This window comes from Oncorhynchus keta, chromosome 5 (genome assembly GCF_023373465.1).
Source record: "Oncorhynchus keta strain PuntledgeMale-10-30-2019 chromosome 5, Oket_V2, whole genome shotgun sequence".
In the NCBI taxonomy this organism is placed as follows: domain Eukaryota; kingdom Metazoa; phylum Chordata; class Actinopteri; order Salmoniformes; family Salmonidae; genus Oncorhynchus; species Oncorhynchus keta.
Window position 1 is genome coordinate 24,100,165 of NC_068425.1, and position 13,245 is coordinate 24,113,409.

Below are 13,245 nucleotides of genomic sequence, written 5' to 3' on the forward strand. Positions count from 1 at the left end.
ATTACACAATCCTCCTCCTTACTTGTTCTTTACCGGTTTCCAAATCCATCCCTCACCTCACTGTGTTCCTATTCGTCAGACAGTTTCGACAGAGGTATGGGCAAAACTTTTCCTTGGGGGTGTGGGGCATGGGGTGGGACATTGTGAGTTCTGTGCCTTATGATACAGGTAGGGGTAGGGCAGGGGGTGACTTCGACTGAATTCACAGTGAATCATAGGCTACATGTTTACTATGAATCAGAGCCTAAACATGTGAACTCCAAATGATTCATGGTTTCATGATGGTATTGAGAGACCTCTGCAGTTATTGTTGTTCATGTCTTCAATCTATACAACCAAAAATAAACTATTTATCTTTCACTCACATATCCTTTGTTTTCATTTTTTCATGTAGTGGGTAGTGGGTAACACTTTATAGTACATCTGTAGATGTTCTTCAGACATCATACCTTGAAGGCAGAACATCTCAACTATCTACTAAGCCTAGCCCTAACCACAAACTGAATCTTTATCCTAATCCTAAACTTAATAACCCTATCCCAAGCCCTAACCCTTACCCTAACTCTTATTCTAAACCTAACTCTAACCTTAGCAAGCAGTTTCTTATCAACAGATAAGTTTGTTGTCAGTATGACTATCCAGACTATCCAAATAAAGTATGACAGGGGACTGAACCTAATTTTGCAGTAGCTTGTAGGTAGTTGTACTCAATTTGATTCTAGGTAGTGTTTTCAGTATTGAATTACTTTTTTGAGATGTAGCGGTGTAGCTAACTACTGGAAGTACACACTACTTTTTTACAAAAATATATGGGTGAAGTCGGCAATCATTTCCTTTCTTTTTCAGCATCAGACCTTCATAATTCTCACTTGAAACAGTTATGTTTTATTGTTTTTATTCATTTATTTGGATCCCATTAGCTCCTGCTGTAAAGATCTTCTTCATCTGATGAGGAGTATGAAAGATCTTCAACATAAGGGAGGTTTCTGAGTCAAAGGTGAACAAGGTGATTAGCTCACTAAAGCCAAAGATGTGTTTGGGATGGACTCTACCTTTCTTAAAAACTACAAAGAGTCACTCATTGGCCCCATTACTAAGGTCACCAACACATCTATTGGTCTCGGTGTGTGTTTCCAAGGGTATGGTAGTCGGCCATAATAACGGCCATCTTTAAATCAGGCGACCCTGCTGACGTGAGTAACTACAGGCCCATTAGTATACAGTAACCTGTGGTGTCAAAGGTTGTTGAAAAGTGTGTAGCAGAACAACTGATTGCCCACCTCAACAACAGCCCCTTCACATTACACTCCATGCAGTTTGGCTTCAGAGCGAAACACTCCACAGAAACGGCCAACTGCTTTCTTCTGGAAAATGTGAAGTCCAAGATGGACAAAGGGGGTGCTGTTGGGGATGTGTTTCTGGACCTAAGGAAGGCTTTTGATACTGTTAACAATGAGATTCTCATCACAAAATTGTCCAAGTTCAACTTTTCCCCTGATGCCCTGAGATGGATGAAATCATACCTTGAAGGCAGAACTCAGTGTGTCAGAGTGAGCAATGAGCTGTCGCCCACTCGTAGCTATGATGTGGGCGTGCCCCAAGGGTCAATACTGGGGCCCCTCCTGTTCAGCCTGTACATTAATGATCTGCCTTCTGTCTGTACTGGGTCTGAAGTTCAAATGTATGCAGATGATACAGTGATATATGTGCATGCAAAGAGCAAACAACAAGCTGCACAAGAACTCACTACTGTAATGGTCCAGGTTACAAAGTGGCTCAGTGACTCGTGTTTGCATCTCAATGTGAAAAAACTGTTTGAATGTTCTTCACAAAGAGGGCAACAGATGCTACTGAGCCAGATGTTTATGTGTCAGGGGAGAAGCTCCAGGTGGTGTCCGATTTTAAGTACCTTGGCATCATACTTGATTCCAACCTCTCTTTTAAAAAGCATGTGAAAAAGGTCATTCAAATAACTAAATTCAACCTAGCTAATTTCCGATTTATACGAAATTGTTTGACTACAGAGGTAGCAAAACTGTACTTCAAATCTATGATACTCCCCCACTTAACATACTGCTTGACTAGTTGGGCCCAAGCTTGCTGTACAACATTAAAACCTATTCAGTCTGTCTACAAACAGGCTCTCAAAGTGCTTGATAGGAAGCCCAATAGCCATCATCATTGTCACATCCTTAGAAAGCAAGAGCTCTTGAGTTGGGAAAATCTTGTGCAATACACTGACGCATGTCTTGTATTCAATATCCTTAATGGCCTGGCTCCCCCTCCACTCAATATTTTTTTGTATGATCTCTTATACATTTTTGGGCCCAATCTATGGCACTTTGGCTTACCTTATTATTGTCACAGGGACCACGTTTACATTCACACCAATACCCCGTTATTATTCGGGATACTCAAGTATTTTGTTTTTAAACATCATATACCGTTAACAATAACCTGAAAAAGCTTGTTTCCAGGTTATAAGAAAGCCAGGCTAGATACATGGGATATGCTGATCTAAAACGGGATACTGTGGCATGTTAACATTTTATCCCGTTTATTGTTGTTTTTGCGGTTTGGGCAGGTTCAGTTTTGCATATCATGGGTGTGTGATGCATTACGTTTTCATCTGATTGTTAAACAAATCACTTCAAAAAGTAGGTTACTTGTGCAATTTGACCCACCCTAATAATTTAACCTACTATAATTAAGTTACTGTAAGTTTCTGCTTATAATTTCTGACATTTGGTAGGCCATATTCAGTGGCGACCTGTCATTCAAGGCAGTTTTGAGCCACACATATTTTGCAAAATATAAGTAAATAAAAAGGCTTGCCTGTTTTGTATGTTATTTTGGCATTAATACGTGTCAGTTTGCAAACAATAAAAAAATTATATATATCATTGAGTTAATAAAGCCGCATACAAACAAGGTCTCTTTTTTATTTATTTTTATAAGGAAGCTCCAAAATGCAGGTGTTTCAGCCTAGCTCAGTGCTTTCTGTTGTGGTGGGGCAAGCCAGCAGAAAATACGGAGCGTTGCGCCGTGATTGGCACAGTGTTCTGTCAGTCATGGGGACACGACGTCACTGCCAAGGCAGTAAATTAACTGTTTCAGTGCCAGACAAGGCTCCACTGATAGCACGGTGTAGCAGTCATATAGTGCAATTAATGTATTGTTCAGTGTTGTGGCTTTCTGGCATACATACCACTTTTTTTTGTTTTTGCCACACCAAGATTTACATGCTAAAATCGCCACTGGCCATATTATAATTTCTGACATTTGCTAGGTCATTTGTTTATCAACTATAGTTTGATACATGCAGCTTCTCTTCTGTCATAATTTGCTGCCCCAGAAAATGCAATAAAGTAGTGCTCACCAGAATAATGTCTTACATCAATAGAATGAATGCATTAGTAAAGTTGTCTGTTTTGTTTAGGGACCGGGGACCGGGGACAAAACGCAATAACTCCAAAACAACAGAAAGATTGGTCCACAGATAACACTGCTACTCCTACTGCTCTCTCTTCGTCCGCCCACGTGTTCTCGCACACCCCGAGAGCTTCTGGTCAGCGGGGTGGTGGCACCGGGATCCTCATCTCTCCCAAGTGGTCATTCTCTCTTTCTCCCCTTACCCATCTGTCTATCGCCTCCTTTGAATTTCATGCTGTCACAGTTACCAGCCCTTTCAAGCTTAACATCCTTATCATTTATCGCCCTCCAGGTCCCCTCGGAGAGTTCATCAATGAGCTTGATGCCTTGATAAGCTCCTTTCCTGAGGACGGCTCACCTCTCACAGTTCTGGGCGACTTTAACCTCCCCACGTCTACCTTTGACTCATTCCTCTCTGCCTCCTTCTTTCCACTCCTCTCCTCTTTTGACCTCACCCTCTCACCTTCCCCCTACTCACAAGGCAGGCAATACGCTCGACCTCATCTTTACTAGGTGCTGTTCTTCCACTAACCTCATTGCAACTCCCTCCAAGTCTCCGACCACTACCTTGTATCCTTTTCCCTCTCGCTCTCATCCAACACTTCCCACACTGCCCCTACTCGGATGGTATCGCGCCGTCCCAACCTTCGCTCTCTCTCCCCCGCTACTCTCTCCTCTTCCATCCTATCATCTCTTCCCTCTGCTCAAACCTTCTCCAACCTATCTCCTGATTCTGCCTCCTCAACCCTCCTCTCCTCCCTTTCTGCATCCTTTGACTCTCTATGTCCCCTATCCTCCAGGCCGGCTCGGTCCTCCCCTCCCGCTCCGTGGCTCGACGACTCATTGCAAGCTCACAGAACAGGGCTCCGGGCAGCCGAGCGGAAATGGAGGAAAACTCGCCTCCCTGCGGACCTGGCATCCTTTCACTCCCTCCTCTCTACATTTTCCTCCTCTGTCTCTGCTGCTAAAGCCATTTTCTACCACTCTAAATTCCAAGCATCTGCCTCTAACCCTAGGAAGCTCTTTGCCACCTTCTCCTCCCTCCTGAATCCTCCTCCCCCCTCCTCCCTCTCTGCAGATGACTTCGTCAACCATTTTGAAAAGAAGGTCGACGACATCCGATCCTCGTTTGCTAAGTCAAACGACACCGCTGGTTCTGCTCACACTGCCCTACCCTGTGCTCTGACCTCTTTCTCCCCTCTCTCTCCAGATGAAATCTTGCGTCTTGTGACGGCCGGCCGCCCAACAACCTGCCCGCTTGACCCTATCCCCTCCTCTCTTCTCCAGACCATTTCCGGAGACCTTCTCCCTTACCTCACCTCGCTCATCAACTCATCCCTGACCGCTGGCTACGTCCCTTCCGTCTTCAAGAGAGCGAGAGTTGCACCCCTTCTGAAAAAACCTACACTCGATCCCTCCGATGTCATCAACTACAGACCAGTATCCCTTCTTTCTTTTCTCTCCAAAACTCTTGAACGTGCCGTCCTTGGCCAGCTCTCCCGCTATCTCTCTCAGAATGACCTTCTTGATCCAAATCAGTCAGGTTTCAAGACTAGTCATTCAACTGAGACTGCTCTTCTCTGTATCACGGAGGCGCTCCGCACTGCTAAAGCTAACTCTCTCTCCTCTGCTCTCATCCTTCTAGACCTATCGGCTGCCTTCGATACTGTGAACCATCAGATCCTCCTCTCCACCCTCTCCGAGTTGGGCATCTCCGGCGCGGCCCACGCTTGGATTGCGTCCTACCTGACAGGTCGCTCCTACCAGGTGGCGTGGCGAGAATCTGTCTCCTCACCACGCGCTCTCACCACTGGTGTCCCCCAGGCCTCGGTTCTAGGCCCTCTCCTATTCTCGCTATACACCAAGTCACTTGGCTCTGTCATAACCTCACATGGTCTCTCCTATCATTGCTATGCAGACGACACACAATTAATCTTCTCCTTTCCCCCTTCTGATGACCAGGTGGCGAATCGCATCTCTGCATGTCTGGCAGACATATCAGTGTGGATGACGGATCACCACCTCAAGCTGAACCTCGGCAAGACGGAGCTGCTCTTCCTCCCGGGGAAGGACTGCCCGTTCCATGATCTCGCCATCACGGTTGACAACTCCATTGTGTCCTCCTCCCAGAGCGCTAAGAACCTTGGCGTGATCCTGGACAACACCCTGTCGTTCTCAACTAACATCAAGGCGGTGGCCCGTTCCTGTAGGTTCATGCTCTACAACATCCGCAGAGTACGACCCTGCCTCACACAGGAAGCGGCGCAGGTCCTAATCCAGGCACTTGTCATCTCCCGTCTGGATTACTGCAACTCGCTGTTGGCTGGGCTCCCTGCCTGTGCCATTAAACCCCTACAACTCATCCAGAACGCCGCAGCCCGTCTGGTGTTCAACCTTCCCAAGTTCTCTCACGTCACCCCGCTCCTCCGCTCTCTCCACTGGCTTCCAGTTGAAGCTCGCATCCGCTACAAGACCATGGTGCTTGCCTACGGAGCTGTGAGGGGAACGGCACCTCAGTACCTCCAGGCTCTGATCAGGCCCTACACCCAAACAAGGGCACTGCGTTCATCCACCTCTGGCCTGCTCGCCTCCCTACCACTGAGGAAGTACAGTTCCCGCTCAGCCCAGTCAAAACTGTTCGCTGCTCTGGCCCCACAATGGTGGAACAAACTCCCCCACGACGTCAGGACAGCGGAGTCAATCACCACCTTCCGGAGACACCTGAAACCCCACCTCTTTAAGGAATACCTAGGATAGGATAAAGTAATCCTTCTCACCCCCCCCCCCCTTAAAAGATTTAGATGCACTATTGTAAAGTGGCTGTTCCACTGGATGTCATAAGGTGAATGCACCAATTTGTAAGTCGCTCTGGATAAGAGCGTCTGCTAAATGACTTAAATGTAATGTAATGTAAATGTCCTGTGTTTGACCAGTTTTAAGGAAATGAAAAGCTGAGAAAACGACAAAACATGTTTCTGATAAGATTTCAGTTTGTCTTGGGTGCATATTTTATGTGGTTGAAACACTGTGCTTGCATAACAGTGTGAAAGATAACACATTACATGGGCATTTGCATTTTCTCAAGAGATCCTGAAAGAAAGAAATCCTAGTTCTCCACTCCAGTTCCCAAGACAAAATTAGAATTTGTTGTATAATTTCACTGCAAGAAATGCATAATTCTGCAGGAGTTAATATTATGTTATGCTACACGTGAGAGGTTGTAGGCCTACAGTCAGTGTCCATATGGCTTATACCTATAAAGACCTTAAGCGGGATATGAGCTACTATCCGGATTACTGTGCGCATATTAATGTGGTCAATGCTATGGTCACTACAGCCAATGGGAACTGATATTGCTCTGGAGCAAAGCTCTGCAGTATTAGTGAAGAGATGATCAATACAAGTCGATGTAACAGATCCAAAACTATTTTTATGCACTGTAGTTGGTTGAGTGATAACCTGGGTCGTATTACAGGCATTAGTCACAGTTAGAAGCTTCCTTTTGAGAGAAAATAGACTTCTCTGTTAATATCACACACAATATCAGGCATTGCACACATATGATCACATATGATCCAAATACTGAGTGTTAGCACTTCGTAAGCGAAATGTAGCACCCCAAAGGAGCTGAATACTTATTGACTCAAGACATTTCAGATTTTCATTTTTAATTAATTTGTTTAAAAAAATAGAAAAACAATTTCACACTATGGGGTTCAGGCTGTAACACAACAAAATGTGGAAAAAGTCAAGGGGTGTGAATACTTTCTGAAGGCACTGTATATTAATATGGGCTGTTCTTAGCCTTTTCCTTGGTAGCCTATCAGAGATAGATATGTGGAGAAGAAAAAATTCAATAAAAACATTGTTTAGCTAATAGAGTCAGTCAATCAGGCACTTGTGTCAGTTGTTGTGTGTGTGATGTTGGGCCGAAGCTACTGACCCAGAAGCTTGGCTCTCTCACTCCTCCCAGGCTTTTGGGATGGAGGGGGGACAATGAGCTTGTTGTAGGCGATATAAGCAATGTTCCCATTGTCACGACTTCCACCGAAGTCGATCCCTCTCCTTGTTCGGCCTTCTAGCCATCGCCGATCCACTTTTCATCTTCCATTTGTTTTGTCTTTGTCTTACACACCTGGTTTCAATTCCCCAATTACTTGTTCATTATTTAACCCTCTGTTCCCCCATGTTTGTTTGTGAGTAATTGTTTATTGTATTTGTGGCCTTGTATTTATACAACGTGTATTGTTGTATTATTTGAGTAAAATTGCTTTCATTACTCATATCTGCTGTCCTGCTGCACCTGACTCATCTCACCAGCTTCACACAGACGCATTACACCCATGCTCTCTGGCAGCTTTCATGGCTGGGATAAGTTATTTCCACCTCTGGCACACAGGTTCAGAGAAGTCCCTCGTTGAGGAAGATGATTCCTCTCAAGTTTTTGTCTCTCTCCAAAACAGCCATCTTGTCCTTGAACCTTAGGAACTTGACCACTATCGGCCTGGGTCTGTCACCTGAGCTGGTTACAGGATTTCCAGACCTATTGGCGCGCTCCACTGCAATCTTCCTATGATCCATCTGCAGCTTTTCAGTAAAAAAATAGCTGACTTTCTCCTCAGACTATATCCAGGTCAGAGGTGGAGACTCTGGTATGCCATCTACAACAATGTTATTCCTCCAGGATTGTCCTTCTAGTCTTTTTTCCCAGTCATTTGTAATAATGATTCACAGACATAGACTTAGAGTTTGTTGTCAACTTGCTGCAAGTCTCTTTCAGGGCATCCACCTCTCCCTGGGAGAACTGCAAACTGTTCTTAAGGTTTTGGATCTCTCTGGTCAGATCGTCCATTCTTTTGTTAGCTGAGTCCACCAATATTTGGACAAAGTTCTTGAAGCTATTTTCCTGTTGCTGTAACAATTGCTTGTAGACATATTTTTGTTGATTTAAAAGATCATGCACTTGCGATAGCAAAACACTGTCCTCTCCATTACTCCCACCTTCTTTAGCTTTGGGCAGCATGATGGTAGCGTTACACATTCTGGTAACATAAAGTGTTCTGTTCTGTTGCAATTTTATAGTCTATGACATTTCAAATTGACATATGTTAATTTTTCACAAAGTTGTTTGGATGTAGTGAACTCGTTTTTCAAAGTAACTTTAGTTCAGTAAACTATATTTGTCTTAAGGGGAGCTTTAATGTAGCTTAACTTCTTCCAGTGTGAAGTAATTGGTAGGTTGGTAAACTATTTTCAGAGTAGCTTCCCCAACACTGCTAAAAAGTTGTGACTAAACCTGGAATGTCAACACTGGAAACAAATGAAAGCTGGAAAAAGAGTGGGAAAGAGAGGCATGAGACAAGTCCAGACTGGTTGTGAGGTACATCCCTCTCTCTCCTGTTCTTCCCAGCCCCACCCTACACCTCACAGTCCACTACAAAACCCTTTACATCACACCAGCTACATAACAGACCACCGCTTTACACAGATCAACGCCTGAATTAAGAGAGTAGAATTTCCTTTTTAAAGAGAAGGAAAACCCTTGACAAAGAACTTTACTTTTCAAATTTCCAATCAAGACAAGAGGACACATCATAAGGTATTAGTTAAACTTTTCAAATCTCTGATTTTGTGCTATTTCAAATATGAAACATACCAGCTCCATAGTGCATTATAACTGATTTTTAATTTGTTATAACTCTTAGTGGAGTAACCAATCCAATCAAGTTTAAATAAATGAATATTGATGGTATGTTTAGGGGGCAGACACATGCATGTAACATCCTTATACTTTCATGAATGTCACTTAATTCAAACAGACTAAGGTATGTATGATTCAGGCCATATGCAAAGTACAAACAAATACACGTTTTTTTTGCTCTCTATCGATTAAAAGATAATAAGTTCTGAGGAACATTTCCACCCAAACGTTTACTTTTGACATGAATCTATTGTGAAACACTCTATGGTTAATCCAAAATACGCTACTTTTTTCAATATGGTATAAGAAAGGTATTCATACTCTATTCCATTGATGAATCAAACATAACGCCATCATGTTATGCTCAGGATTCAGTGATTCACCAGGATCTATAAGTAGCAACAATTACTATTAGTCATTTTGTTCTTACCACTCACCCCCATCCTCTCGACCTCCTCCTCTTCCTCTTACCCTCACCTCTATGGGTCCTTGTGAGAAGAGAAGACACGTGTATGTCTTTGTTTTACTAGTCTGCCTGGTCTTGTCCAGTTGAATATAAAGAGAAGGGTCCAAGTAAGCACTATTGCATGTTTTCTTAATTCAATGAGAGTAGCATACCATCAAGGGGTGGCAGGTAACCTAGTGGTTAGAGTGTTGGGCCAGTCACCGAAAGGTTTCTAGATCGAACTACCTGAGCTGACAAGGTAAAAATCTGTCATTTTGCCCCTGAACAAGGCAGTTGTTCCAAGGCCGTCAATGTGACAAAAGCATTTGTTCTAAACTGACATGCCTAGTTAAATAAATAAAACTATTGCTTAGATGGAATAAATAATATGATCCAGTGGAGAAAATAAAGGTGTGACATTTTACAATACTGACTGTTGGGGTGGAAGAAAAGCTCTTTTGGCTTAATTTAGTAAAGTTGTACTCAGCTAAAGGGATGACATTTTACAATACTGACTGTTGGGGTGGAAGAAAAGCTCTTTTTGCTTGATTTAGTAAAGTTGTACTCAGCTAAAGGTGTGACATTCTACAATACTGACTGTTGGGGTGGAAGAAAAGCTCTTTTTGCTTCATTTAGTAAAGTTGTACTCAGCTAAAGGTGTGACATTTTACAATACTGACTGTTGGGGTGGAAGAAAAGCTCTTTTTGCTTCATTTAGTAAAGTTGTACTCAGCTAAAGGTGTGACATTTTACAATACTGACTGTTGGGGTGGAAGAAAAGCTCTTGGCTTGATTTAGTAAAGTTGTACTCAGCTAAAGGTGTGACATTTTACAATACTGACTGTTGGGGTGGAAGAAAAGCTCTTGGCTTGATTTAGTAAAGTTGTACTCAGCTAAAGGTGTGACATTTTACAATACTGACTGTTGGGGTGGAAGAAAAGCTCTTTTGGCTTCATTTAGTAAAGTTGTACTCAGCTAAAGGTGTGACATTTTACAATACTGACTGTTGGGGTGGAAGAAAAGCTCTTTTGGCTTGATTTAGTAAAGTTGTACTCAGCTAAAGGTGTGACATTTTACAATACTGATTGTTACGGTGGAAGAAAAGCTCTTTTGGCTTGATTTAGTAAAGTTGTACTCAGCTAAAGGTGTGACATTTTACAATACTGACTGTTACGGTGGAAGAAAAGCTCTTTTGGCTTGATTTAGTAAAGTTGTACTCAGCTAAAGGTGTGACATTTTACAATACTGACTGTTACGGTGGAAGAAAAGCTCTTTTGGCTTCATTTAGTAAAGTTGTACTCAGCTAAAGGTGTGACATTTTACAATACTGACTGTTACGGTGGAAGAAAAGCTCTTTTGGCTTGATTTAGTAAAGTTGTACTCAGCTAAAGGTGTGACATTTTACAATACTGACTGTTACGGTGGAAGAAAAGCTCTTTTGGCTTGATTTAATAAAGTTGTACTCAGCTAAAGGGATGACATTTGCTGGACTTTTTCGCAGGGCTAGGTGAGATTGAGTGGATCCAGGTGAGGAGAGGTTGAAGTCTCAGTGAGACTAGGAGTGGCAGCATGCCTCTGAGCTGCAGCAGCAGGCTGAGGTAGACCGGGCCTGTCACAACACGACTTAGTCCCAGGGCTGTGCTTTCTGAGACTTTGTTTTAAAATGCACCTCTGAGCTACACAATCCTGACTTGTACAGGCCTGTCATAGGGAATGAGTCTGTGTGTGTAAGTGTTTGTGGGGTACTCTGCTGTGTGATGATCACAGAAATGACCATGTAATTCTATATCTACGTTTAAAGAAACCACATTCCTTTAATACCAGAATGGGAACTGTTTTGTATCCCCCCCTCCTCTCTCTCTTCCAGGATGGGATCTGCTGGGGTACAGATTGTATGTGTGGCCCTTGGGATCCTGGGCCTGATCGGGGGCATTGTGTGCTGTGCCATCCCTAGGTGGAAAGTGTCATCATTTACAGGACAGAACATCGTAACGGCACAGGTACTGAGCAGATCAAGTGTTTTATTAGCCCTATGTGGTTTCCATTTTGAACTTCTAAATACTTTCTAACATTATATTGACTCTTATGACTCTAATAACTAGGAAAATGTAGAATGAATGCAATGTGCTGAAGTCAAATAAGCTGTAATGAATGAATGGCGTGTGTATTACTGTAACTATTTGTCTCTGTGTGTAGGAAACTGAAGAGGGCCTGTGGATGACCTGTGTGGTGCAGAGTACTGGCCAGCAGCAGTGTAAGAGCTATGAGTCCCTGCTGGTCCTGCCATCTAACCTGCAGGCGGCCCGCGCCATGACCATCATCAGCTGCATGGTCACCTCCCTGGCCATCCTCATCTTGTTCGCCGGCGCCGACTTCACCACCTGCGTGGAGAATGAGGACATCAAGCCCAAGATCAGCCTTGTGGCTGGGATCGCTCTGTTGGTGTCTGGCCTCCTCCTCATCATCCCTGTCAGCTGGTCCGCCCACAACGTCATCAGCAACTTCTACAACCCCCTTGTGGCCCAGAAGATGGAGCTGGGAACCTGTATCTTTATTGGCTGGGCTGCTGGGGTGCTTCTGATTCTGGCCGGAGGCCTGCTCATGTGCTTCAGCAGAGCCAAATCTGGCAGCTCGGGAGGAACCGCCAAGTACTACGGCAACAGCGCTTCAGCCCCCGCCGCCAACAAGAACTACGTCTAGTGCATGTATTACACCTCTGTATGTTTGTATGTGTGTAGAGAGATAGTTTGATGTATTACACCTCTGTATGTTTGTATGTGTGTAGAGAGATAGTTTGATGTACTACACCTCTGTATGTTTGTATGTGTGTAGAGAGATAGTTTGATGTATTACACCTCTGTATGTTTGTATGTGTGTAGAGAGATAGTTTGATGTACTACACCTCTGTATGTTTGTATGTGTGTAGAGAGATAGTTTGATGGAAAGGAAATGGGTCAGACAGAATGGAAACAAGAAAGGGGAGGGGTTTAATCTTGAGGATAAAGAAGGGACATTATGAGTGGAAATAATGGTTGTAAATATTGACTATTTCAAAATGGTAAGACTGGTGTAGTTGTAGTTAATCCAAGGGTCCAATATGGTGGTTCAATTTAAAATACAAATATATGTTTCTTTTTTGGGGGGGACTAACTCAATATACTATAATATACTACAAATCGAAACTGTGTAGGGATGATGATGTACCTACATTCATACAGTTTCTTAACTGTGTCCAACTCACTAAAAATCACCTACATGAAGGTTAGACAGTCAAGGAGCACCGGAAATTCCAAAAACGATGGATAGAGGAAATTATTTTACAAATTGTGACTGCGAGGAAATATAACCAATTTTCAGTGTGGATCTCCGGACCTCGTTGAAGACCAAATGCAGCCCCCGGGGCAGAAGGAGTTTGACACCTTTGTTGTAATGTGTTATCTCGTTGAGGTTTTTAATAATGGGTGACATGCTTCTGTAATGCCATGAATGAACAACAGAGAGCAAGGTGAGGGACTCAGTGGTCATGCATCTCCAAATACAGGTATAGTTAAATGACTGTATATATCATTTACATCCATGAGATCAAAACTATTTTTCTTTTGTAAATCAGCTTGTCTTTTACTTTTGTGTATCAAATAATAAATACATGTTTTTATTTTATTCTGTT

At 43.2% G+C, this 13,245-nt stretch overlaps 1 protein-coding gene across 1 annotated transcript; it reads left to right on the forward strand.

Annotated features, from left to right (window-relative positions):
* Positions 1-8,864: 8,864 nt before the first annotated feature.
* On the forward strand, positions 8,865-13,238 carry LOC118372559 (claudin-4). The gene is made up of 3 exons (XM_035758500.2): positions 8,865-9,031; positions 11,446-11,578; positions 11,775-13,238. Exons 2-3 carry the CDS (start codon positions 11,447-11,449, stop codon positions 12,276-12,278), a joined length of 636 nt encoding a protein of 211 aa, XP_035614393.1. The 5' UTR covers positions 8,865-9,031; position 11,446; the 3' UTR covers positions 12,279-13,238.
* The last annotated feature ends 7 nt before the right edge of the window (positions 13,239-13,245 follow it).